The 27,364-nt window shown below is 39.2% G+C and overlaps 1 protein-coding gene across 1 annotated transcript; it reads right to left on the bottom strand.

Moving 5' to 3' along the window:
- Nucleotides 1-2,625: 2,625 nt before the first annotated feature.
- atp1b1b (ATPase Na+/K+ transporting subunit beta 1b) lies at nt 2,626-13,566 on the bottom strand. The gene is made up of 6 exons (XM_059553670.1): nt 13,342-13,566; nt 11,514-11,642; nt 6,723-6,878; nt 6,110-6,294; nt 4,226-4,309; nt 2,626-4,114 (listed from the first exon to the last, which is right to left on the bottom strand). Exons 1-6 carry the CDS (start codon nt 13,433-13,435, stop codon nt 3,851-3,853), a joined length of 912 nt encoding a protein of 303 aa, XP_059409653.1. The 5' UTR covers nt 13,436-13,566; the 3' UTR covers nt 2,626-3,850.
- Nucleotides 13,567-27,364: the final 13,798 nt, after the last annotated feature.

Genomic DNA, 27,364 nt, shown 5'->3' with positions numbered 1-27,364 from the left:
CTCTGTAACATCGTAACATCTCAGTGCTCTAAATAGGCATAGGCTCATTTAGCCTATAAATAGACCAACGCACCAATAAAAATTTGTTTTTTAAAACAAATTAAATTAAGATAAATTTTAAATTAAGATTGGTATTTGGCAATAACGAAATTAAGATAAAGGCTCCGCCGGATTTGCTTCGCCACTAGCAGCTGACATTTAATAAAAGAATAATGCCAACATTAGCGTAAATACTCTGTCCACATTATGCATTTAAAGGCACAATATATAATTTTTCTGCTTTAAAAATAGCAGAAATCACTATATCTATGTTTTATATTTTTTTGTTGTGTACTTACATTATCCCGACAGTTTCCACGAACTTTCAAATCCGGAGAAAATTATAGTTTAATTAGAAGACACGGCACGTTTCTTTATTTCCGTTTTGTCGCCCGTCTATGACGTCATATAACCTTTGACCCCTCTAGTTTATCTAACTTCCTGTGGAGCCGCCAAATACAAAGGTGAACAGAAGCAAGAAAAAAGTAGTAGCTAGCCTTGATCGAGACTATTATATTTTATATTTATATTGTTTATATTAGTATTCATACCTCAATCAATAACTTAGTTATGGATCATGATTATGCTTTGCCTGCACGTTCTGTGAAGCACAAACGTACGGGTGAAATAAATGACCCGAGAAGGTTTTGGGACAAGAGAAGAAACAAGACACGGGTAAATATTGGAGTTGCATTTCCAAGATGAAGAGAGCTTCGTGACAAGCTGAAACTACAGAGAGATGCCGAACTCGCTTGCATTCTAATAAACATGTATGCATCCATTCAGCTAACTGTATCTATCCGTATATTTTGTGAAACGATGATGTCTTGTGTAAAATGCAGACGGACTAGCTTTCATGTATAGTATAATGTAAAACCACATTTGTTCTATATATAGCTGGATAAAGTAGCTTCAAATGCAGTTCACTATCTTGTTCGATATCATAGTATAAATGTAATTATAATTTTAAACGAAAGGCGATCGTGTTTTTTTTTTAACATATATTACTACTAGCTAGATGGAATATTGATTTGATAGGGGTCTGATAATTCATATATCTCTCCGTTCGAAAAGACGTGATTGCCAAATACTAAGTTAGATAGTTAATATGAAACACAAACAAACAGATCCAACTCTGAAATTGCAATTTATTATTGAGTCAACAAGAAATTACAAACAATGCGAAATCTACGTTAATTACAATGTTGATGCTTGCGCATCAGGTTTTGTTTGTATACAAGAAACCCGTGTATGACAGAGCACGTGTTCCAATGAACAACAACTCCCATGAGCCCACGCTCTTTCCCAACATCATCAAAGTACGTCTTTTATTGTTATTTTGATTGAGTGACCCCTGGTGGCCAAAAATCCCATACTGTACATTTAAGACTCAATTAATATTTTGTTATCATTTGAAAAACCTTTACTCACAGCGATTAGGCTAAGCCTGCATGTTTTTGTGGAGGAAAATTATTGAATCTACTGTAGATGTCTTCAGCGCGTTCCTGCGCTCACTGATGGTGCGCCATTATTCACTCATTATTCTCATTATAAACATGGTCAAAACTTTTCCACACCTCAGACTTTGCTTTATTTGCTGGTGCAACCAAAACGTAATCGCCAGAGGCAAGCCTCCGTTACACCTACTCAGCATCCATTTTCGCATCCTTCTCGCGGTAATCGAAACAGATTACATGACTGCTCGTTTACCTCGCAAACCGGAGCGCAAACCCGAGCCCGAACCCGAACCCGCGTAAGATGATGTAAATTAAGCCCGAACCCGACCGAACTCCTCGGGTCCCATCAGGTCCCGTCGGGTTCGGGCAGAGATCTTCAGCTCTACTGTGATGGCAAAACTAAATATGATCCTTTAAAAAGCATTGTAAATGTGCTGATTTGGTGCTCAGGAAACATTTCTTATTATCAATATACTTAATTAACAATATAATTAATATTTTTGTGGAAACTGAAGCATTTTCTCAGAAACTGCGATACAACAGAAAGTTCAAAAGAATTATTTAAAAAAGAAAACTTTTGAAAAATGTATAATATATTTACTTTAATTAATAAATTAATTAATTATAGCAGTAATGGTAGTAGTAGTAATAATAATAATATATAAAATTTATACTAATATTTTATATACTTATATATACTACTAGCACCAGTTACACTCCTATAATATATACTAATATATACCACTACTACTGATAATAATAATCTTTCTGACCATACACTTTCAAATGGTAATGTACATATAGAATGTTTAATTAACTAATAATGTGTTGATTAAACAGAGTAAATGATATCATAAAAGTTCATATAATGTTTATTTAAAGATTTTGAATGGTTCATGTGCAAAACTCCCTCTGAGATGATAGTTTGCCGGTTCAATTAGATATTTTAGCATACTTCTATGTAATTACCAAAAATGTTTTGAGTGTTAGTTTACATTCCTTACCCTATTTATGAGCAATAGTAATGCTTGCCTAAACAAAGAGCTTCTGATTTGTTTATGGTTATATCTTGTAAGGAGAATGTTAAATCTAAAAAAAAAATACTTGTATGGAATAAAAACAGCACAACTTTAGAGTCTCAGCTTTATTTTGGTTAGTCTTTTCCAGGTCAGTTTTAACATGAGAGCTTGTGGGACTCGTGAAATTTGACATTTCTGATGTTCTGATGACACTGATTTAGCACACCTACAAAACATCCCAATGGACAGGGTATTGCATTATTTCTGATCAAGTCTAGAATAATCTTAATGGCTTCGGCATTATTAACATTCGTGACGAGTTTCTACAGAACATGAGCACGTGGAAGAACAGAATATTTCAGGTCACCAATTACTAAATATTAAAATTTCGAACATTCGACCACGCCGTGTGATTTCTTTAATAAGAGAAGAACAACAAGGCATTGAAGAAAACAAAGTTGTAAAAAAAAAAAAAAAACATGTCAAAGCTACAGTAGTGGTTCCCTCCACACGTTAATGACACCATAAAACCAAAAGCAACATCTACATTTAGTGAAAACAAATCATTAAAAGAGAAGCACAATCCTCCCCCTACATTGTAGTGATTTTAGGGAAAAAAAGGTTCATTACCCACCTAATACACCTAAAAGATGCAAATATATAACATCAATACCCTCGAAAGGCAATGTTAAGAGGCCAGTGTATTTCCTTTAAGTAACTATACATATATGTAGGCACGTTTGACAAATGAAGCTGAAACATACACATGGTGTGGCTCGAAACAACCTACATTTGCAACTATGGTGTACTTTCTAAATACAGGGAAAACACACGAGGCATCAATACAATACAAGAGGGACAAAACAGTGCTGGCTACATCGGTAGAGGAAATGTAATTTACAGTAAAACAACATGTCCCTTTAATCGTGGACACTTCTTATTCAGTAGTAGAATAAATATTTTATGCTATGGCTAATCCTCCAGGCGTTTACATTCTAACCCTAGACTGAAAGCAGAAAGCTTGAAGTAAAGAGTACAGACAATGTTAGGTCCCACATGTGTAAGATGGTATGTTGTTTTAGACTAGTGTTTTTAAATAGTCTTTTCTTTGCGTTTCATTTTTTTTTCTTTTCTTTTTTTAAACTAATCTCTCCTAAACTAAAATTGCCTTTTTTCTGACATGAGACACTTGTACATAAAAAAAAAAATCCCCTCGGTTAAACACTGTGGAAGACCGGTGAGAAACTTCTCTTTAGTGCCTTTATATCTCAGGTCAGAAGAGGGGCCTTAGTTTGCCTTTAAATAGGGAGAGAGTGGAGGTACTCTGTTCAGAGGTCATGATTTGGTCATGACGCCGATTTTAACATCGAATCGTCCCTGGTAGCGATCCTTGTCGCTGTAATAAATGTTTTCCCCGAAAACTCTGCACTCCACACGGATCTCCGTGTTCTGGGTGATGTTGACGAACTGGACGGCCACCAGGGGCTGCAGGTAGTGAGAGTGCAGGAGCTTCCCGTAGTAGGGGTAATACTGAAGGGGAAAGCCTTCGCCGATACCGTAGTACTTCACTTCGCCAAGCTTACCTGCATCCTCTTCTTTCTGCAGGTGTTTCAGAGAAGACCAGACAATACGTGCTTTCAGTAAGCAACATTTTAACTATTTTACAGAGCAAATAACAGTTTTCAGTGAAGCAGCTAAATGATCGCTCACCTTGTTTGTGCAGTGAATAGGAATCACGTTGGGCTGGACTTTGTGCTTTGCCTCCTCTGGAATGCTTTCATTTGACGTTGGTGGCTAAAAGAAAAGAAGAACTAATTTAGAAACAAATTAGACTTACATGCAACATGGTACAGGTTTAAAAAAAAAAAAAAAAAAAAAAAAAAAAAATATATATATATATATATATAATTTGTAATAAAATTGTAAAAATAATAAATACACAATAACAGCTAATACTACTAGTACTACTATTATCATCATCATCATTATTATTGATAAATAAAATGATTAATAAATGATTAATAATAAAATGATTTGTAATATTTAGCAAATAATGATCAATAAATAAATACAATAATATACATTTGTATTGCATGAAATGTTAGTATTAGTAATTTATTAATATTATTGTAAGAATAATTACTATTATCATTAAATAGAATGATCAATTAAATCAATAATAATAAAATTATTTGTAATAATGTGTATCATTATTGTTTAACAAGAACCCACCATTTCACTATCTCAACAAATTAGAATATGGTGAAATGCCAATCTGCTAATCAACTCAAAACACCTGCAAAAGTTTCCTGAGCCTTCGAGATGGTCTCTCAGTTTGGTTCACTAGGCTACACAATCATGGGGAAGACTGCTGATCTCACAGTTGTCCAGAAGACAATCAGTGACACCCTTCACAAGGAGGGTAAGCCACAAACATTGTCAAAGAAGCTGGCTGTTCACTGAGTGCTATATCCAAGCATGTTAACAGAAAGTTGAGTGGAAGAAAAAAGTGTGGAAAAATATGCACAACCAACCGAGAGAACCGCAGCCTTATGTAGATTGTCATGCAAAATCAATTCAAGAATTTGAGTGAACTTCACAAGGAATGGACTGAGGCTGGGGTCAGGGCATCAAGAGCCACCACACACAGATTTGTCAAGGAATTTGGCTACAGTTGTTGTTTTCCTCTTGTTAAGCCACTCCTGAACCACAGACAACGTCAGAGTCGTCTTACCTGGGCTAAGGAGAAGAAGAACTGGACTGTTGCCAAGTGGTCCAAAGTCCTCTTTTCAGATGAGAGCAAGTTTTGTATTTTATTTGGAAACCAATGTCCAAGAGTCTGGAGGAAGGGTGGAGAAGCTCATAGCCCAAGTTGCTTCAAGTCCAGTGTTTCCACAGTCTGTGATGATTTGGGGTGCAATGTCATCTGCTGGTGTTGGTCCATTGGGTTTTTTGAAAACCAAAGTCACTGCACCCGTTTACCAAGAAATTCTGGAGCACTTCATGCTTGTTTCAAGATGCTGATTTTATTTTGCCAAAAGTACCAAAAGTTGGTTAAATGACCATGGTGTTGGTGTGCTTGACTGGCCAGCAAACTCACCAGACCTAAACCCCATAGAGAATCTATGAGCTATTGTCAAGAGGAAAATGAGAAACAAGAGACGAAACAATGCAGATGAGCTGAAGGCCACTGTCAAAGAAACCTGGGCTTCCAGACCACCTCAGCAGTGCCACAAACTGATCACCTCCATGCCACGCCGAATTGAGGCAGTAATTAAAGCAAAAATAGCCCTACTATGTATTGAGTACATGTAAAGTAAATTAACATTTCACTAAAATGTTTATTATTATTATTATTATTATCATTGGTCTTATGAAGTATTCTAATTTGTTGAGATATTGAATTGTTGGGTTTTTGTTCAATTTGAGTCAAAATCATCACAATGAAAAGAACCAAAGACTTAAACTACTTCAGTCTGTGTATTGGAATTATTTAATACACAAGTTTCACAATTTGAGTTGAATTACTGAAATAAATGAACTTTGCCATGACATTCTAATTTATTGAGATGCACCTTTTTGTATTTAACAAACCTTAGGTCTGAAGTTCACAATCCTGTTGAGCTTGATAATCAAGCAGGGTTTCCCCTCTGGAAATCCAAAATTCCGATCATCAATGCCAGAACAGGGTCCTAGCAAAGACCTTGAAAACCTGCATGCCTTTCTGACACCCATGTCACTCTCTAAATCACCTCTGTTCTTGTATTCCTCGGGTTCTTCTGTCAAAAATAAATAATTAAAATGAACAAACAAACAAATAACAACAACAACTATATATATATATATATATATATATATATATATATATATGTATATATATGTGTGTGTGTGTGTGTGTGTGTGTGTGTGTGTGTGTGTGTGTGTGTGTGTGTGTATAATTCTACATATTTAAAGATATATAAAAAAAATTCTCAAAGGGATGTGAAAAAAGTTATATATATATATATATATATATATATATATATATATATATATATATATATATATATAATGACACACACACACACACACATACTAGTATACAGACAGTGTTTTAGTATTTTGTGAGTATTACATTTTATAGGCTAATAAAAAACCATGATCCTGCTGAGAGCACATCCATATTCATTTGACTCAAGTAATAGAAAACAAATGTGTAGTCTGGTACCTCCACAGTCCTCAAACGTCATCGCGTCCGCCTGTTTTTCTATGTTATAGGAGTCTAGGAAATCTCTCATGGCTTTGGTGTATGTCCTGTAGGTATCATCATCCTCCGGATTGATGATCAGCTCAGCCTTGTCTGAACGTGGATAGTGAGTGAGCCCTGTGCACATATAAATACAAGGATATTCAAATATATTTCAAATTCATTTCTTAGTATTTTTGGAAAGACATATTTGTCGGACAGTAAATCTTTTAATAATTTAAATGTCTTTCTGTCCCTAAATGTTCTTTGGAATATCAGCAATCACTGTGCAATTCCGGGGAATTCTGTCAAGTTTTGATAATTCGTGTCATGTCGGTAACCCAGTCCTCTAGCACACCGCAAGTTATGGAGCTGCCGGGTGAACATATCGATTCCTCATTCGGGGGTCCGACCATTTCACTCTGTACATCTCCAGATGACAAGATGTTGATTGCGGCATCGGAGGGTGAGCTGGAATCTGGGGATGAGGACTCTACTGTGCTGCCCCCTTCTGGGAGAGTGGCATTGCCTGAGCCTGACCAAGAATTAACGGCTTTGCTTTCCGGAGTTGTGGACGGGCCCCCATCTGCATTGGCACATCAATTGCCTCAAGCTACTTACAGTACGTCTTGTGCTGGGTCGCTCGTACTGGTCTGTAAAGGCAACATTGCGACCGTTGCATACATCAACCACCAGGGTGGTCTACGCTCCCGTTGTATGTCACAGCTCACCTTCCATCTCCTTCAATGGAGTCAGAAGCATCTAAGGTCACTTCCATTTACATTCCGGGCATGTAGCTGATAAGCTTTTACGGCAGCATGCGTTTCTGGGAGAATGGGCATCACAGGCAGTCCAGCTAATATGGAGACACTTTGTAGCCACACAGGTATACCTGTTTGCCTCTTCAGACACATCCCATTGCCAGCTGTTCTATTTCCTGACTGGGGGAACCTTCTGCACAGATGCACTGGCACACAGCTGGCACTGGGGTCTGTGCAAGTATGTGTTTCCCCCAGTTAGCCTGCTTGCCTTGCACACAGACACTGTGCAAAGTCCGGGGGGACGAGGAGCAGGTACCGCTAGTTGCACCTTACTGGCCCTTCTAGACCTGGTTCCTGGAACTGATGCTCCTTGCGACAGCCCCTCCCTGGCATATTAATCTGAGGAAGGATTTATTTTCTCAGAAATGGGGCACCCTCTGGCACCTGCGTTCAGATCTATGGATCCACCACATGTGGTCTCTAGACAGGACGTGGAGGTCCTAGATGAGTATGATGGAAGCGGTGGTAGATGCCATCACTTCGTCAAGTGCACTCCCTATGAGGCATGCATTTACCCTGAAGTGGAACATGTCCATTGAATGGTACTCTTCTTACCGGGAAGACCCCTGGAGATGCTCGATCAGAGCTGTCCTTTTCCTTCCCCCGGAAGGGTATGAGCGAAGACTGTCTCCCTGCACCCTAAAAGTATATGTTGCCACAATTGCTGTACATCATGATCCTGTAGACAGTGAGTCTTTAGAAAAGCACAACCTGATCATCAGGTTCCTGAGGGGCATGAGCTGACTAAATCCTCCTTGCCCTAACCCAGTACCCTCTTGGAATCTCCCTCTGGTTCTTACGGCATTGCGGAGAGCCCGTTTTGATCCACTACAGTTTGCAGCATTTTCGGTCAATGAATCGTGCCTGGAGTTCAGGCCGGCTAACTCTCATGTTATCCTGAGACCCCGGCTCGGATATATGCCAAATGTTTCCACCACACCTTTCAGTAATCAGCTGGTGAACCTGCAACCGCTGCCTTCAGAGGAGACAGACCCAGCACTAGCTTTATTCTGTCACATTCACACTTTACGCCTATAGGTGGACCACAGAGCTTTAGGACCTCAGAGCAGGTTTGCTAGGATTTATAGACTTTGTGTAGAGCCAGTATCCTCACATGCATGCTTCTCAAGTAGCCAGTGAACCAGAGAGACTGCTCTGTGTCTCGCTTGCTGTGCCATTCCCCTCTACGGACTGGATATGTGCGCTTATTCTGCTCTTCAGTTCAGTTCCCCCACAAAGCTAACCCTGTGGAGTTCCTCCATCACCCTCGCAGCCAGACGTGGCGAAGCATCCGGCGCCAGGCCTAGCACCTGTGAAATGAGCCTTTATCTTTCCCTTGGCAGACTCAGGTTGAACAGCTCTGCCATCCCTGTCAGTGTTGCCTCACTCCTAACTGGGCTGGAGCCACCACAGAGACATTTCATATGTTGTACGGCCCTTTAGACCCAGTCCATATGTGTAATCTACACATTATACTACCCTGCGGGCAGTATATGGATAAATCCAGTATATATCCAGATGTGGATTTCGCAGCGTCCCTGGAAAGGGTACGTTTTCCCAGTGTTATCCAATAAGCTGTAATATATAGGTCTAGTGGAACAATAGTAATAGACTCTCTCCATGTAAACCCTGTCCTATCTTCTACCACAGTTGCTGCGGGGGGGACCAGGTGGTTTACTAGGGGCGCTGGAAGTGGCAGCAACCGTGGCGTTTTGGTATTCATCGGTCACTGCTATGACTCTGGGTGACCAACTGAAAGGGAACATCTTGGTTATGTATGTATCCCTCATTCCCTGAAGGACGGAATGGAGATGTCATATTCCATTGCCACAGTTGCTGTACCACTGCAGAGCAGGCTCGGCTCCTCAGCAAAAACCTGAGTATGCGGTCCACCCACTGCCTAATTAACAGTTTTGTTTTTAGGGGGTTTTATTTTTGTATATTTATGCTAAAAAATAACAAGGATACTGGATGATTTTTAGCAATAAAAATTGTGTATGGCACAAATAGCTTTTATAGTCCATATCTCATATTTCCTTAATGTCTTGAACCTTTAACTGTGTCAAATATGTTGTCACGTGGATCGGAATATGCATAGAAATGATATGCAGATGAGGTTATGCATAGTAAAACTAGGCATTGTAAGCTCCATATATGGTGATTTCGGGGAGGGGTCGGGGTGGAAATGCATGTACACACCATCTTCCTCTGACTGGGATTTATAAAGGGATTTTTGCACAGGTTCTGGCGTACACATAGTTTTATAAATCTGAAAACTATTGTACGTATGCAAAATCTAGCTTTTGTGCCTAAGTACACTTTTAGGATGAAATCTACAGAGAGTTTTATAAATGTGCCCCTGGTCTAGCAATGGCTCAGAGATGTAAATAAATCATAAAGGAACATGCTGTGATTGTTAGAGCAAGAAAGAAAATAAATGCTAAAATCTTTGCAATGCATGTTTTGGATCATTCATGATCAGTTTCCCTAAACAAGCCTTGCCAAGAAAAGAGGCATCAGTTTCTCTTCACAGTTTATTTGGTATGTGTCTGAAAGTTTCTCCTTAACCTCACATGCCTTCTGTTCTACCAAGAAAATGTGAAATATATCAGCTGTGAGGTAAAATGGTCAGATTATCAATTCTCAAGAGCCCAATGCTCTTTTAGCCATTGATCTTGTCTCTGAACCCACTAAATGTTTGTCAGATTGATCCAATCCTTCAAGCCTTGCTTTAAACTGCAAGAGCAACAGCAAATCTGAAAGGAACTGTGACTCCAAGCCATCATCAGGGAACCAGAGTGCTTACTGAAATCTGACCTTAAGTAATGTACGTACTAACTTTTCGAACACCTTGAAAACCAAATGATTTTTTGTGGCTTTTAAAAAATTCTCTACCAGGAAAATGAATCAAAATACTGACTTGCGTGTGCATATAAATATTTTGAAAACAAAATGAGTTTTTTGGTTGAACATTTTTCTACCAGGAAAATGAATCAAAATATTGACTCGTGTGTACATATACAAATTTTTCTTCAATAAAATGCACACCCCATGAAAACTTTTTTTATTTGTTTTTAAAGAATTCTCTACCAGGAAAATGAATTAAAATATTGACTGACTCATGTGTTCACATATACATATTTTTGTTTAATAAATTGTTCTCTTCCATTCCACCTAATACCACTGGCACCAACTTGCAATAGCAAGTAGCATGTTATAGATTTGCTGATTTAAAAGTAGACATTTTGACAATAAAAATAATAATAATAATAAAAAATAGAAACAATTTTCACTCTGAATTTCACAATGACTTAGAAAGAAACAGCAAGTAATGCAAAGTTTGAATCAAACATGACGTGACATTTTAAAGTAGAAAGACTAAAATAGCATTTACTTTACAATGTCAAAAATGATTTCTTATAGTGTAGGAAAGAAATTTGAATTATTTCATGAAGTCTTCCAATAAGTATAATGAATTGGGGAAAAAAGGAAGAAAAAAAAAGAATAACAAAAGTTAGTAAAATGTAATTTTTGGGTGTTTTCTGGCTGTAATTTTTATCATTTTATTACTATTTTTTTTTTCTTACTTTAGACTTTTACCCACTTCAGTAATCTTTGTTTTATTTTTAAAAAGAAATGAAGCCCTTCAGATTGTTTAATAAAGTCTTCTAAAAGATGTAATAAATTGAAAAAAAAGACCGAAAATTAATAATACAAAATTAGAAAAGTGTCATGTTTTCATGTCTTTCCACTTTAACTTTAGTCATAATATAATTTGTTTTATAAATGATTAATTATTTTTAAATGATAGACCGTATATAATTTCACCCCTGCAGTTCTATCATAAACCCCTAGGACTTCACAAATCCCTTGATATTACTTCAGTTTACACTCACAATATATTATATGAAAGATATAAAATACAGGACAGCCACCGCAATGGAGCTGTTACCTGGAGGGGCTACTCTGTCCTGCCAGGTGGGTTTGTAATCGCTCAGAGTGAGGAGGAGAACCTGGATGGTGCCGATAAAGATCCCAGCCAGGAAGCCATAAAAGATGAGATAGAAGAGGAAGATTTTTGCTGTGGAGAGAGAAAGAGAGAAACAGGACATATTTTAGAATTATTTTGCAATAAAACATCTGTGTTCTGTCCTTGGAGAAAAGACAACTCAAATAAACACAAAATGGAACTACAGTCATTATTAACTAGAAATTATTTATACAACCTATTTATAGAATTTATACATAAAAGAAAGAGTATTATTGGAAATGACTTCTTGGAAAAATCTGATCCCAGGAAGCCCATTGATGCTACATCAAACAGGCAAATCTGCTGACACCATACCAGCAATACAAATGTCCTCACAGTCTGTCCCCAGAAAATATAGAGGTGCCAACATGACAGGACTTGATGAGTAATCTCAATGTCTCAAACGTAAACAATGTGTATGGGCATCACAGTGCAGTGAAACCAGTAAGGTCATATCTTACGTTCTTTCCCAACCAGTCAAACCAGTCTGTCCACTTTATCCCACAATAATTCACAGACTACCTGTTCAGATGATGCACATTCAAATTAGTTCAAATTAAATAATTACAGTGCTAAACTTTATTTCATTTATCCATGTGCAGTAAAGCAAGGGCACAGGGTTTGTGGTTTCCAATGGTGCATAAAGCAATGTCATAGGGTCACTGGGACTAAAGCCCAGCATATGTCAATGTATTAGATGATGTAATGGCATCAGAAATCTGAGGAGATGGAATGACTTGTTTATATGTGTCCTTGATCATGTAGAAGCTAATTATGCATTGCTTTGCAAATGCACGATTCATTTTGGACACCCATCACCAGGAACTTTACAGTTAATGGCTCCTGCATGGATTTTATGTCCACACTAGACTGGATAGACACATTTTGATAGAAATTATATGAACTGGAAAGCAGATTTAGTTATTTAGCAAGACAACAGAGTTAATTTTATACTTAAGGTAGGCTGATTTTGTAAAATTGAAGGCGTCAATTAGAAACTGTTGCCGCCTCAAAAACGTAGTCAATATTCAGTGCAACCATAGATGAATCAGTCAGACCCAAAAGACTAGGCCTTTCACCTTGAGTCACCTTGAGCAATGATGCATTTTTAACCCATTCCACGTGTAATACGTTAATATGACAACTATGCTAATTAAATGACATGCTGATTGATTGCATGGCAAGCACAGACATGAAACAAGCCGCTTTTAAACAAACACAAGCCTTATACAATTTCGTTATTTGTTTATTTATTTAATTCTGAGGAGGAAAATCATTTCGTTAAATATCATTTTAGCAACGAGCAGCAAAAATCAAGCTGCTCAATAACCTGAAGCTGTCCTTTGTTGACCTATTATTCCTCTATTAGCATCGATTTCACTCACAGCGCTCGTTATACATTTATATATATTTACATTTAGGAAGAAAATCGAAAACACATAGAGCCCGCCTAAAGACTTAGTGGTCTCAACGAAACAGGTGGGATACAGAGCGACAAATAAGCCTACTTTTTTATGCTTTGAACTGCCCTAATGCACCCGTTTAAGTTGTGCTTTGAACATTTATATGGTTGTATGAAAGTCCGTGAGACATTTGCTGCAAAGTCAAATCACACAGGTTGCATCGTGACCAGACTGGCAGTCAGTCTATCTGTACCTGCTGCTATAGAAACAAGGATGACAGGCATCACAGCGCTGTCCAGCGTGCTGAAATCGAGCGATACTGTCGATATGATATAGGTTATACTTACACCAACTACCACCGGTGCGTCCCAGAAATTCCTTCTTCTCCGAATTCCATAAAAACTTCTTCCATCCTCCATCATCTTTACTTTGAGCGGGCATGGTGTACTGTAAGGTTTTGTTTATCCCCTTGGGCAGCGAATTCCCCTCGTGTCTCCTTTCTTGCCTCCTTTGGAATACTACACCCCTTCCCGGAGCACTAAGCCCACCGTGACATGGAGCCGTACCCGGCTCTTTCCAAGGTGCCCCGCGTAATATATTCAGCGGAGCGCCTGGGTCCCGCCCACCGCCACTAAGAGCAAATCAGAGACAGAACCTCCAATTACGTAACACGGTCGTGCAGCTCACGAAATTGGGCTGGGAATCACTTTACAATAGAGTTGCATAAAAGGACGTAGAAGCCGCTCTAAGAACGGGACAGGTTGAAGGGAGCGAGGTATGCATGACGCAAGAGCCGCGTTTAGAAATTGGCAAACGGATCTAGAATGCCTTACGGGGAAAAAGGCGCTGTTTTTAGGATTTTCAGTCAGTTATATTTAATTTAAAAAAGCATGCAGCTGGATGAACATATGCCTCTACACTGGAAAATGTATTCATCATGACATAACAGTGTGTTTCCTTCTGTCTATTAAACTTGTCATAATAGCAGTTTTTGTCACTTCTATTTGCGTTAGGTTTCAACATTATTTTCTTCTATGCCAGTTAATTTGAAAATGGTGCAAAAAGTGCCATTATAACCGATTACTGCAAGCGTTTACTTAAACACGTCTTTGATTTTACTTAAAAAGGCAGCAATTAAGCAATTGTCATCTGTATTTAAAGTATCTAGAATGAACAATAAAAATCATAAGTATGCTTTCAAATGTAAACTAGGTGGACCAAAACTTTTGAGGAAAAAAGTGGAGTGGAAAATTACATAAGATGAATAGGTGCTATTTTTGAGACATGACCACACTGAAGCTTCGTTGACCATCACAATGAACTCCTTTGTAAGAGTCAGATGATCATTCTCAAATCATGGTGAATAACAAAACCATAAGATTTTAAACAAACTTGTTAATTCATCAAGAGTGCTGCTAATATTCAAGAGTCAGACATATCATTTTAATAAATTAGAATGTCTTGGAAAAGTTTGTTTATTTCAGTAAATCAACTCAAAATGTGAAACTCATGTATTAAATAAATTCAAAGCACACAGACTATTTGACTCACATTTAACAAAAACCCACCAATCTCAACAAATTAAAATATGGTGACATGCCAATCTGCTAATCAACTCAAAATACTTGTAAAGGTTTCCTGAGCCTTCAAAATGGTCTCTCAGTTTGATTCACTAGGCTACACAATCATGGGAAAGACTGCTGATCTGACAGTTGACCAGAAGACAATCAGTGACACCCTTCACAAGGAGGGTAAGCCACAAACATCCATTGTCAAAGAAGCTGGCTGTTCACTGAGTGCTATATCCAAGCATGTTAACAGAAAGGTGAGTGGAAGGAAAAAGTGTGGAAGAAAAAGATGCACAACCTAGAGGACCGCAGCCTTATGAGGATTGTCAAGCAAAATCAATTAAAGAATTTGAATGAACTTTACAAGGAATGGACTGAGGCTGGGGTCAAGGCATACAGACGTGTCAAAGAATTTGGTTACAGTTGTTGTATTCCTCTTGTTAAGCCACTCCTGAACCACAGACAACGTCAGAGTCGTCTTACCTGGGCTAAGGAGAAGAAGAACTGGACTGTTGCCCAGTGGTGCAAAGTCCTCTTTTCAGTCGAGAGCAAGTTTTGTATTTCATTTGGAAACCAATGTCCAAGAGTCTGGAGGAAAGGTGGAGAAGGTGGATAGCCCAAGTTGCTTGAAGTCCAGTGTTAAGTTTCCACAGTCTGTGATGATTTGGGGTGCAGTGTCATCTGCTGGTGTTGGTCCATTGTGTTTTTTGGAAACCAAAGTCACTGCACCCGTTTACCAAGAAATCTTGGAACACTTCATGCTTCCTTCTGCTGACCAGCTTTTTGAAGATGCTGATTTCATTTTCCAGCAGGATTTGGAACCTGCTCACGCCGCCAAAAGTACCAAAAGTTGGTTAAATGACCATGGCGTTGGTGTGCTTGACTGGCCAGCAAACTCACCAGACCTGAACCCCAGAGAGAATCTATGGGCTATTGTCAAGAGGAAAATGAGAAACAAGAGCCCAAACAATGCAGATGAGCTGAAGGCCACTCTCAAATAAACCTGGGCTTCCATACCACCTCAGCAGTGCCACAAACTGAACACCTCCATGCCACACTGAATTGTAGCAGTAATTAAAGTAGAAGGAGCCCCATACCAAGTATTGAGTACATGTACATAAGTACAAGTTTTTTTTATTGGTCTTATGAAATAATCTAATTTGTTGAGAAAGTAATTTGTTGTTTTTTTTATAAAATGTGAGCCAAAATCATCTCAATTATAAGAACCAAAGACTTGGACTACTTCAGTCTGTGTGCATCGAATTTATTTAATACACGAGTTTCACAATTTGAGCTGAACTACTGAAATGAACTTTTCCATGACATTCTATTTTTTAGATGCACCTGTACATTTACATTTATTCATTTAGCAGACGTTTTTATCCAAGGTGACTTACAATCACAGAATACATCAAGCGATTCATCTTAAAGAGGCAAATAGACACAGGAAGTGTAATACCTAGTTTCAAGCATCACAGATCACATTCGTTTTTAGTTTTTACTTAAAACTCTGCTATATGTTTACAGCACAGCAAGAACACCATAAAAACACGCGTGCATACAGAAGTGTAGGAATATGAAATTTATGATTTGAACATATAAGAAAATTGGAAGAAAGGGCTTGGGAGTTTCTAGAAGTGAAGTCATACTGATTGCTACACCCGTACGAGTGCATATAGGTGCATGCATGAACACCCACCCACCCACACATGCACCCTTGACCAAGCACTGAACCACCTTGGAACAGTGTTTACATGTATACAGAGCGTAGACTGAATCACAAAAACAGTGTACAAGAGAGGCAGAGCAGTCAATGTCAAAAATATCAGAAACAGAATTTTCAAGATCACATTTGTTAAACTCAAGGTAAGTTCACAAAGAGACACTAAGCACTAAATTATTTTCTGACAGTCCACATAATGATAATTTATGGCTGATATTCCTGACCACACACAGTTACAGATTTTGTTCTCTCTAATGTGTAACACAGAGTCATTTTAACTGCACTACAGAAAAGGAAGTCTGAATTAATATTATAATGATTAATGTAAGGTTTGCTTTTCATGTTTAGGCAAATAAGCATAAACAGTAGGCATATATATAGTCCTACATTTTAACCTCACATACTTTCTCTGTCCTTCATCCAGTAGGCTATGGATCATCAATGTAGGCCTGACATTGATCTACTTTACTCGTATCCTGAAATAATCTCATTAAAAATAGAAATACTGTAAAAGCTGCAAACGAAAAAAAAGAACAGCAAGTCTTTTCTGACGGATGTCCCAACAAAGAGTTGTAGATCAGAAGATAAGACATCATCACACCAAACACTGACTTCCTCTGCTGATGCTCCAGGTTATATAGTTATTTTAGATTACACAACAAAGATGTTGGAGGAATGTGAAGTTTAACATAGATGCTACAGATTTATTAGTAGCATATGCACTGTAATGTTTGAATGAATGAGGAAGACACAAGCTAACTCAGATGAAGTAAAATTATGCACATAGATTCTCTTGGTAATTTTAATGGAGACTTTTTTTCTTTGGTTGAAATATATTATTAAAGGAACAGTTAACCAAAATAAATTGCTGAAAACAAGGCAATTCAGGATGTAGATGAGTTTGTTTCTTCATCAGAACAGATTTGGAGAAATGTAATGTACATCACTTGCTCAACAAGTAATCCTCTGAATGGGTGCCGTCAGAATGAGATTTCAAACAGCTGATATACAGTAAGAATCACAATAATCCATAAATAATCCACACAAATTACTAATCGGCACAACTATTAATGTCTTGTAAAGTGAAAAGCATCATGAAACAAATCCATTATAAAGGCATTTTAAATTTAAACCATTGCTTCCAAAATAATAATAATAATAAATAGTCCATTGTTTTTTCAATTGAATAGAGGCTTCCTCCATCCCCTGATGTCATCTCGTATCAGAATCCATAAACATATTTGTTTACAACTGCTTTGAAGTTCACTTGTAGTCCAAACTGATGCACTGCCTGATCTGTGCATGTTTCTCTCCTGATTCAGGCTAGACAACTTTTTCAACAGAGAAATAAATATAATAGATAGATATTGGTGAGCAAGTGATGTAGTTACATTTCTCCAAATCTGTTCCACTGAAAAAATGAACTCATCTACATATTAAATGGATAGTGGATAGGTCAATTTGTACCAAATTTTAAATTTTTGCGTAAACTATTCCATTAAACTCAAGAATACTCGATTCTGATCGGTCAAGTACAAAATTATGTGGTCGAAACCATAATAAAGTAAATAAATAAATCAACCCTTCATGTCCATCTATTTATTTAATTTGTAAGTTGCCATATAATAAACAGAATAATGTACAGTCCTCTGGTCATAATTGGAATACAATCTCAGACAATTTACTTATCATCCTGTCTGGGTTTTGTTTTTTGCAGTAATGATCGATTTGACTGTAAATGATCCCTCACATAGATTATCTTCATGATATAATATCTCTGGGGCATCAACCACATCCTTTCTTGAGTATTTTCCTTAACAAGGTAGGCCATTGATACTTGCACTCAATTTGAATACATGATGAGTGCACTTCTCCTCCATTATTTCACAGTAATGCCATGTCCTGAAGGTGATTGGAGGTGTTTTTGTCTTCCAAACACCTTGAAGCATCTTCAATGACCTTCAACATGAATAAACATCTGTTTTTTAGAGCATGAAGCAGGTTTGTCTCTCCATCAAATAATGTATCGTCTGTCACCTCAGAAGACACTTGCTGAGTCACTGCCTATGTTGCCATGGCAACTAGCTTAAGGTATCTGTATGTGCAACGGGCTTGGAATTTACAGGAGCAGCCAGAGAGCTGTGAGAGACTCATCACAACACTTAAGACAGATGCTTTTTACCACTTTCCCCTCCAGTCATTCACCATAGGCTAAATATAACAGCATTCCACTTCATGACATCATTGTTTCAAGCAGTGTCTAAATGCAGCAGTGAACGCTGCTAAAAGATTAATATGGAAATTAGATATACTTAGTGGATCAATCTGGAGATAGCATTTTACTAATCCATGATATGCATGCACTCTAAGGTGTCTTTTGGTTGTTAAACTCCATCTGGGTTTACAGGGCACACTAATGGATACTTATTTTGTATTTCTTAGTTTTTTAGAATGTGCAAGGCCTTTTTAAATGAATAATTCTGCCAAAAATTACAATTTGTGGAACTTTACCCACCTTCAGGCCATCCAAGATGTAGATGAGTTTGAAATTTACCATTACAGCTCCAGTTTATCTTTTGCAGTCAATGGGTGCCGTCAGAATGAGAGATCAAACAGCTGATCAAATTCTACCAACATATTTGTTCACAACTGTTTAGGGCTGTTTTTGCTTGCAAGCAGTTCTTGATCTGTGCATATTTTTCTCCTGATTCAGACAAGACAAATTTTCACTGGAGAAAGTAATATTATTGATAGAGGACTGATATTTTAGTCAGAAGCAAAAACTTTATTACAAACAAGTAGTTCACTTTACAAGACACTAATGAATGGACTTGGGTCATGTCAACTATTTGTGAAACAAGTGTACTGTTTTTATCAGTTGTTTGAACTCTCATTCTGATGGCACCCATTCACTACAGAGGATCCATTAGTGAGCAAAGTGATCTAATGCTACATTTCTCCAAATTTGTTCCAAAGAAGAAATAAACTCATCTACATGTTGGATGTCCTGAGAGTGAGCACAAAGTCTTTTTATTTTTTATTCTATTCCTTTAAGCTGTTTTTTTCTTTTTCTTTTTTTGAATGCCTATTTTTTTCCTCGACCTCCATATTGAAACAAAATGGTAGATATGACCAATAGACCATTTCAATGCAGTGATGTTATTGACCCATGAACATTTCCTGCTTATTGTCAAAATGGTAACAGGTGGCAATTTGGTTGTCTTAAGTTAGTACGCTGTCATAACTTGTTATTTTTTTTATCAAAATGTACATTTTGGATTGTCCGAAGAGGTTTAAATTGTAAAATTGGAGATTTAGGACAATTGCATTAGATTGTCATTGTTTATTTCCATCAAAATGACCTATATGATAGAAATACTATATATTATTTAGACTATATAAAAAAAAAAAAAAAAAAGCTGTGCCAAAGAAAAAAGTGTTTCGGTTTAAAGCGGACATTCATATATGACCTTTGTACTGTCCACCCACAAGAGCTGTTTTCATGACAGATTCTTAGATAGAGAGGTTTGTGGTGTACAGAAGTGGTTTGTATATACCGTAAAGCTGAGTCAAGCAGTATTAGCATGTGTTGAAGCAACATTTCCTGCATGATTTTGGAGATAATAGAACATCCGTTGCCGTCAAGGACACTGCTACACATCAGTCCCCTGCCAGGTAGCGTTGTTGCAGTATTTACTGTTGCGGACTGCCAGTTTTCAGCTAAGCCTCATTATTGACTGAAGCAGTTCTCTTCTGGGAATATCGGTCTGCAATTCCTTGGAAAGTTTGTGGGAAAAAAAAGTTTAAATACTAACAAGACAGAATGTGACAGCAGGTATTATATGCATTTTCCAAAAGGTCAGTTCGTAATTGACTGTTCTGATTTGCATACAGCTTCACAGTAAAAAACTTCAACCATTTTGTTCATTTACAATCAAAACAATGATGTGCTATAAATATCCTTCTCACAAAACTGCTGAGTTGTCAGTCACATGATGAATTTATGTCTCATCATAGTATATGACTACTGCAACTGTTTTTTCTCCTCCAGGCCTCTATTGAAAAGGTATGGGTTGAAAACAGTCAAGAGAATTTATATATTTTCTAGTTGAGTGACCTCATTAGCAGGGTGTGTGTACTATATGTTAAGGTGACCTTGTCCTAAGGCTTCCTGCAGCACTCCTGCTCACGTTCTTGTCATCTGCTGGTGGTTTATGGTTACTGCATCCATCACTCAACTGAAGCTCTACTGCTACAGCAAATTTATGATAACAGAGTAATTATGCGTATATGAGAGATCTGACTGACATCAGTATCTTCAGTGGGAATAGCCCTTAGTCAGGGTAGACACCGTAGCAAATTTTTCATGGATGAAAATGAGGTTGTGAGGGATAGATTTACAGTCTTTACAATGGCGTGTGCTGTATAAAGGTCATAGATCACACATAACTTTCAAAACTCTTTTATTATTCTTTTGATATAAGTTGATATAAGTTTTGATATAAGTCTATAAGTCTTTTGAAAAAATGTTTTGTCAGCTGAGCAACTGCTATGTTGTTAAACATCAGTAAGTCTGAACACACTATCCCTCATGTATGCATTGTATGTATTCCTGAAAGAAGAAAAAAAAACATAATTCTCGGAATCTATTTCTGAAAATTTTGACATTAGAATCGAAGTAGTTGTTTGGGTATAGCAACATTCTTTTGAAACAACACCAATGTTTTTTGTAACATCCTGAACTGTAAAATAATTGTAAAAAATGAAAATAATGTTCATATAATAAAAGTTTTGACATGAAGATTTATGTCAAACATAATCATTTATTAATCTCAGATGTGAGGTTTTCCATTGTTGTCAAAACTTTTATTATGTGAAACTCATTTTCAGTTTTTACATTTTACAGTTCAGGATGTTAAAAGAATGGTATAGGATGTTAAGGATGTTATAATTAATCTGAACAAATACAGAGGTTACAGTGCTGTAAAGGTATAGTTCACCCAGAAATGAAAATTCTGTAGTTAAATAATCACCCCCATGTTGTTCCAAACACTAAAAACTGTTGAATAAAGTTATTTTAGTTTCTTTTGCCCACAAAAACATCCTCGTAGCTTCATAAAATTATGATTGAACCTCTGATGTCTCATGGACTATTCTTGATATCTTTCAGTTCCTTGATCGTGGTAGGACCCTTAGAGGGTTATTTCACACGAGAATGAAAACTCGTCATCTTCTACTCACCCTCAAAGCATTTCAGGTGTATGTGACTTTCTTCTTTCATAATAATGCAATCGAAATTATATAAAAAATTGTCCTTGCGCTCCCAAGCCTTACAATGGGGTAAGCGGGTGTTTGTTGTCAACAGTTCAGAAGACGTGAAATAAAGTGTGCGCATCTGTAATAAAAACATCCCTCACACGGCTCCAGTGTCACGGTTGGTAAACAGTGATCTCTGGGTTTTGCACTTTGTGGGTGAAGTCTGTGTGTTACTCATTACCCATCCCTATATATTGGCTTGTCTAGCGTCTTGTGTTCATGAGAGCATTGTTTCAAGTTTGTAACCTATGCCTTGCTTTCTTGTGTGTTTCTGCGTTGGATGTCTGTGTTTCCCCGGAACCCCGTCCACTCTACGCAACCCACCACCAAGCAACACCACTTACCTTTGGCTCGCTTCCCCGCAGTTCCTGTGTCACCCTCTCCTGCTCCCAACTCACCTCCGCCTTCCGGATTCGTCATTCCTCACCACCATCTTGGACTGTGCATTCCTCCCAGCGTTATTTGTGTCTCAGTTTGTATTGTCTCATTGTCTTCATTAAATCTCATTAATCTAGCACTTGCTTCCTGCCACTCCTTCACCCAGTCATTACAGAACGCTCTCACCAACCATGGAAGCAGCGAGCACACTGCATTTACCAACAACGGCCTAATCGACCTGGCCCTTCGGGTGGACGCTCAGATTAACCGCCTGGGTAGACAAGTCAGTCCTACACGCCATTACGTCTCTCCGGAAAGAGGCCGCTCGAGTCGAGAGAACATGGTCGGTCCCGTCTACGATCACGAACCCATGCAGGTGGGTAGAGCTCGGCTTTCCCGGAGGGAAATATTTATATTTATATTATATTGTTTATATTGTTTATATTGCGGTGGCTCAGAGCATTCCATCCATTCATGCCCGGTAAAAGAGCCAGCCCGGTAGTAAGTTTGAGGCTATTATCGGGTGGGATCTCCGCCGGGAAGTCCTCAACCACATCATCGACTCTCCTTCCGGTGAAACTGCGGTGGGAGAACCACACTCACGACTGTCACGGCCCTTCTGGACTCTGGGGCCGAAGGTAATTTCATTGACTCTCTCCTTGCACGTCACTTGAACCTTCCTGTCCTTCCTGTGTCTCATCCCATCCATGTCACTGCACTCAATGGCTAGGAACTGCCACACGTCACCCACTACACTGAACCCATCACTCTGCTCACCTCAGGCAACCACAGTGAAACCATATCCTTTTACCTCATGGACTCCCCTGTAGCTCCCATTGTTTTAGGTCACCCCTGGTTAATCAAACATAATCCACGAGTGGATTGGGGTTCCAACACTGTCACCTTGTGGAGTGAAAGTTGTCATGAGTCTTGTCTGGTTTCTTCTTGTCCTGTTGTGCCTGTTTCTGTCTTTCAGAAAGAGACCATGGTGTTATCAAACGTGCCCGCAGAGTACTTGGACCTGAAGGAGGTGTTCAGTAAGTCCCGAGCTGCTTCTCTTCCTCCGCATCGTCCCTACGACTGTGCTATAGATTTAGTGCCAGGTAAGTCTCCGCCTAAAGGCAAACTTTACTCTCTTTCTATTCCAGAGAGGGAGGCCATGGAGAAATACATTTCTGATTCCTTGGCATCGAGGTTCATCCGCCCCTTCATCTTCTCCAGTGGGGGCGGGATTCTTTTTGAGGGGTAAGAAGGATGGTTCTCAGTGACCTTGTATTGACTACCGAGAACTGAACAACATCACAATAAAGAACACCTATCCGTTACCGTTGATGTCTTCAGCTTTCGAGAGGTTACAGAGAGCATCCGTATTCACAAAATTGGATTTACGTAACGCTTATCATTTGGTCCGCATCAGGAAGGGGGATGAATGGAGAACCGCATTTAACACCCCTAGAGGGCACTTTGAATATTTGGTGATGACGTTCGGGCTCTCCAACTCGCCAGAGGTTTTCCAAGCACTCGTTAATGACGTGTTGAGAGACATGGTAGATCAGTTTATATATGTTTACCTGGATGACATACTGATTTTTTCTTCATCTCTCCAGGAACATGTTCAACACGTCAGACGACTGCTCCAGAGATTACTCGAGAATGGGCTTTTTGTCAAGGTAGAGAAAATGCGTATTCCATGCACAGTCTGTTCCCTTCCTAGGGTATATCGTCTCGTCCGAGGGAATACGTATGGATCCTGACAAAGTTAAGGCTGTGATAGATTGGCCATCTCCAGATTCCCGAAGGCCTTACAGCGGTTTCTGGGGTTCGCCAATTTCTATCGACGTTTCATTCGTAATTTCAGCCAACTAGTCTCACCTCTGACGGCCTTGACCTCCCCCAGTACTCTGTTCAGGTGGTCGGATGCAGCTGAAACTGTATTTACCAACCTCAAGAGCCGCTTCGTTTCGGCTCCCATCCTTGTAGCCCCTGATCCCACACGGCAGTTCGTGGTGGAGGTCGACGCATCAGAAGTGGGGGTAGGCGCAGTTCTTTCCCAATGTGCTGCCTCGGACGATAAGATGCATCCCTGCGCGTTTTTCTCTCATCGGTTATCTCCTACTGAACGCAATTATGACATTGGTAACAGAGAATTGTTGGCCGTCAAATTAGCTTTAGAGGAGTGGCGTCATTGGTTGGAAGGTTCAGGGGTACCTTTCATTGTTTGGACCGATCACAAGAATTTAGAGTTCATTAGAACTGCCAAAAGACTCAATTCCAGGCAGGCTCGGTGGGCACTTTTTTCGGTCGTTTTGATTTTACTCTGTCGTACCACCCGGGTTCCAAAAATGTCAAACCCGATTCTTTGTCGCGTCTTTTTGAACCCTCCGCCTCCTGCCCACCGAATCGTTTATTGGTGCCGGAAGAGTTACTTACCAGTGGTAAGTCGTCCAACTGGCCTCCTGATGGGCTTCTTCAACCGCTGTCTGTCCCTTCGAGACCCTGGTCACATATCGCACTAGATTTTGTTACCGCCCTCCCGCCCTCTAATGGCATAATGGTCGTTTTGACCGTAGTGGACCAGTTCTCGAAGGCGGCACATTTCATTCCCTTGCCCAAATTACCGACAGCCAAGGAGTCAGCGGTCACTGTCCTAGATCACGTCTTTCGGTTACATGGCCTCCCGGTAGACGTGGTTTCTGACACGGGATCCCAATTCCTATCCAAATTTTGGAAAGAATTTTGTAAGTTGCTAGGAGCGAGGGTTAGCCTGTCTTCAGGTTATCATCCCCAGAGTAACGGGCAGTCTGAGCGAGCCAACCAAGATTTAGAGAGAACGTTGCGATGTTTGGTCTCCAAGAATCCTTCTTCCTGGAGCCAACAACTCTCTATGGTGGAGTACGCTCACAATTCGTTACCGTTACCAGCCACCAGCCTTTCCTAGTCTGGAATCTGAAGTCGCGGTCCCCTCCGCTCACGCATTTGTCCAGAGGTGCCACCGTACCTGGACCAGAGCCCGCGAGACTCTGCTCCGGATGAGGGAGCGCACTAAGGCCAAGGCCGATCACCACCGATCAAAGCCTCCCGTTTACGTCGTGGGTCAAAAGGTGTGGCTTTCTACGAACAATATTCCTCTACGTTCCATTTCTAACAAATTAGCTCCCAAATTCATTGGCCCATTTACTATCACCAAGATCATTAGTCCGGTGACAGTCCGCCTCAAACTACCTCCAGCGTACAGGAGGATACATACTGCCTTCCATGTGTCCAAAATTAAACCCGTGTTTTATTCACGTATTAATCCGTCTACCCCGGTTCCCCCGTCGCCGTGTCTCATAGATGGGGAACCGACCTATTCGGTTAATCGTATTCTGGACTCGAGACGGAGGGGACGAGGATTTCATTACTTGGTGGACTGGGAAGGTTACGGTCCGGAGGAGAGGAGTTGGGTACCTGCTAGGGACATACTGGATCACTCCCTTATTGATGATAACAATCAGCAGGTAAGCCCTTCTGGGAACTCCAGGAGGCGTCCTTAGATGGGGGAGTACTGTCACTGTTTGTAAACCGTGATCTCCGGGTTTTGCACTTTGTGGGTGAAGTCTGTGTGTTATGCGTCAGCACTGATTAGTTTGTGGGCGTCTCCGTTAATTGTCATCAGCAACAGCCGTCACTCATTACTCATCCCTATATATTGGCTTGTCTAGCGTATTGTGTTCGTGAGAGCGTTTTTTCATGTTTGTAACCTATGCCTTGCTTTCTTGTGTGTTTGTGCGTTGGATGTCCGTGTCTCCCCGAAACCCTGTCCACTCTACGCAACCCACCACCAAGCAACACCACTTACCTTCGGCTCGCTTCCCCACAGTTCCTGTGTCACCCTCTCCTGCTGCCAACTCACCTCCGCCTTACGGATTCGTTATTCCTCACCACCATCTTGGACTGTGCATTCCTCCCAGCGTTATTTGTGTCTCATTTTTGTATTGTCTTATTGTCTTAAATTAAATTAAATCTCATTAATCTCGCACTTGCTTCCTGCCACTCCTTCACCCAGTCGTTACATCCAGGAGGTGACTAAATGCACCCTGTAGCGAATCTATGCTTTTTTGTAAGATAAATATCCAGATTTTAAATGTAATAAACACTTTTTTTTCTCACTTCTGCTGACTGTTTGGAACTGGAAGATGTGCAGGCGAAAGATGGAAGATGGTGCCTCTGGGAAATGTAGGAGTTTCCTTACTTTAGCAAGGAAAACCAGTCTCCTCTTGGCTTATTTCAAAATCACTAACCACACAGCACAGACGATCGATGACATCCACCTGCACGTCTTCCGGTTGGAACAAAGGTCCTACAGGTTTGGAACAACAGGAGGGTGACTAATTAATGACAGGATTTTCATTTTTGTGTGAACTATTCCTTTAACAGAGGTAAGATAATGCCATCGAAACTTTTCTAAAGATTGTCAGTTTCCTTCAGATATACATTAATTTAACCCCACTGAAAAGGCAATGGAAATACAAGCTCCACCACAGTGATTATCAACCAGGGGACTTTAAGATGACTTGAGATGATTTAAAATATAATTAAACAAAATGTCTTTTTCTCTTTGTAGGACCAGGGATCACTTCCCATTGTTTTGACAAACAAGCATATTCTGTATGTGTAGCTTAACCTGGAAGAGTCATATAAATGTACTCAAATTGTTAAACTGATATAAACTGATATAAACTGATATATAGTGAATATATCAGTTCTAGTTATTATATATAAATATTTTATAAGGTATACATTATTGTTATTATTATTTTAATCTGTGTCCTTGTTTTGACCCTGATTCAGTAAAAACAACTGGAAAAGTCAAAGGGCCTTTGATTATTGTTAAGGATAGACAGAGCTCAGGTTCAAAAAGGTTGAGAAATCAAGCATGTAGCAATAGTTCTAACAGGTCACATCAGTCAAGCTTGCATCAGTTAACCCACGTCTACCTACAGGAATACAACACCTATTACAGTATAAGGTTTTTGCTTGGGAGCTAATTACTCTCCTCCATCCCCAGCTCCTCCTTTCGTCCACAGTCAGGACTTGCCCTTTTGATATTCCTTATTGACTTATTGACACCTTTATCTTAAATTGTTATAACATTAAATTGCCATTAAGAATATTAATCATATCTGCTACATTTGGTTCTCTTCAGTGTACCCTAAAGGTGTTATCACTGCTTTCCCTGCTCTTATCCATGTTAGGCTGCGTGTATGGGCAGGGAGTTTTTGCCTGAACAAAACAATACCACCCCATTTTTTGACAATAGTGGTCCTGACAGAACTACTCTTATACCAGTGTTTGCATACTAAGAGGAATAGGAACTTTTATGGCACCTTTTGAGGAACTGAGTAC

Source organism: Carassius carassius, chromosome 7 (genome assembly GCF_963082965.1).
Source record: "Carassius carassius chromosome 7, fCarCar2.1, whole genome shotgun sequence".
In the NCBI taxonomy this organism is placed as follows: domain Eukaryota; kingdom Metazoa; phylum Chordata; class Actinopteri; order Cypriniformes; family Cyprinidae; genus Carassius; species Carassius carassius.
This window is presented reverse-complemented; position numbering and strand designations above follow the sequence as displayed.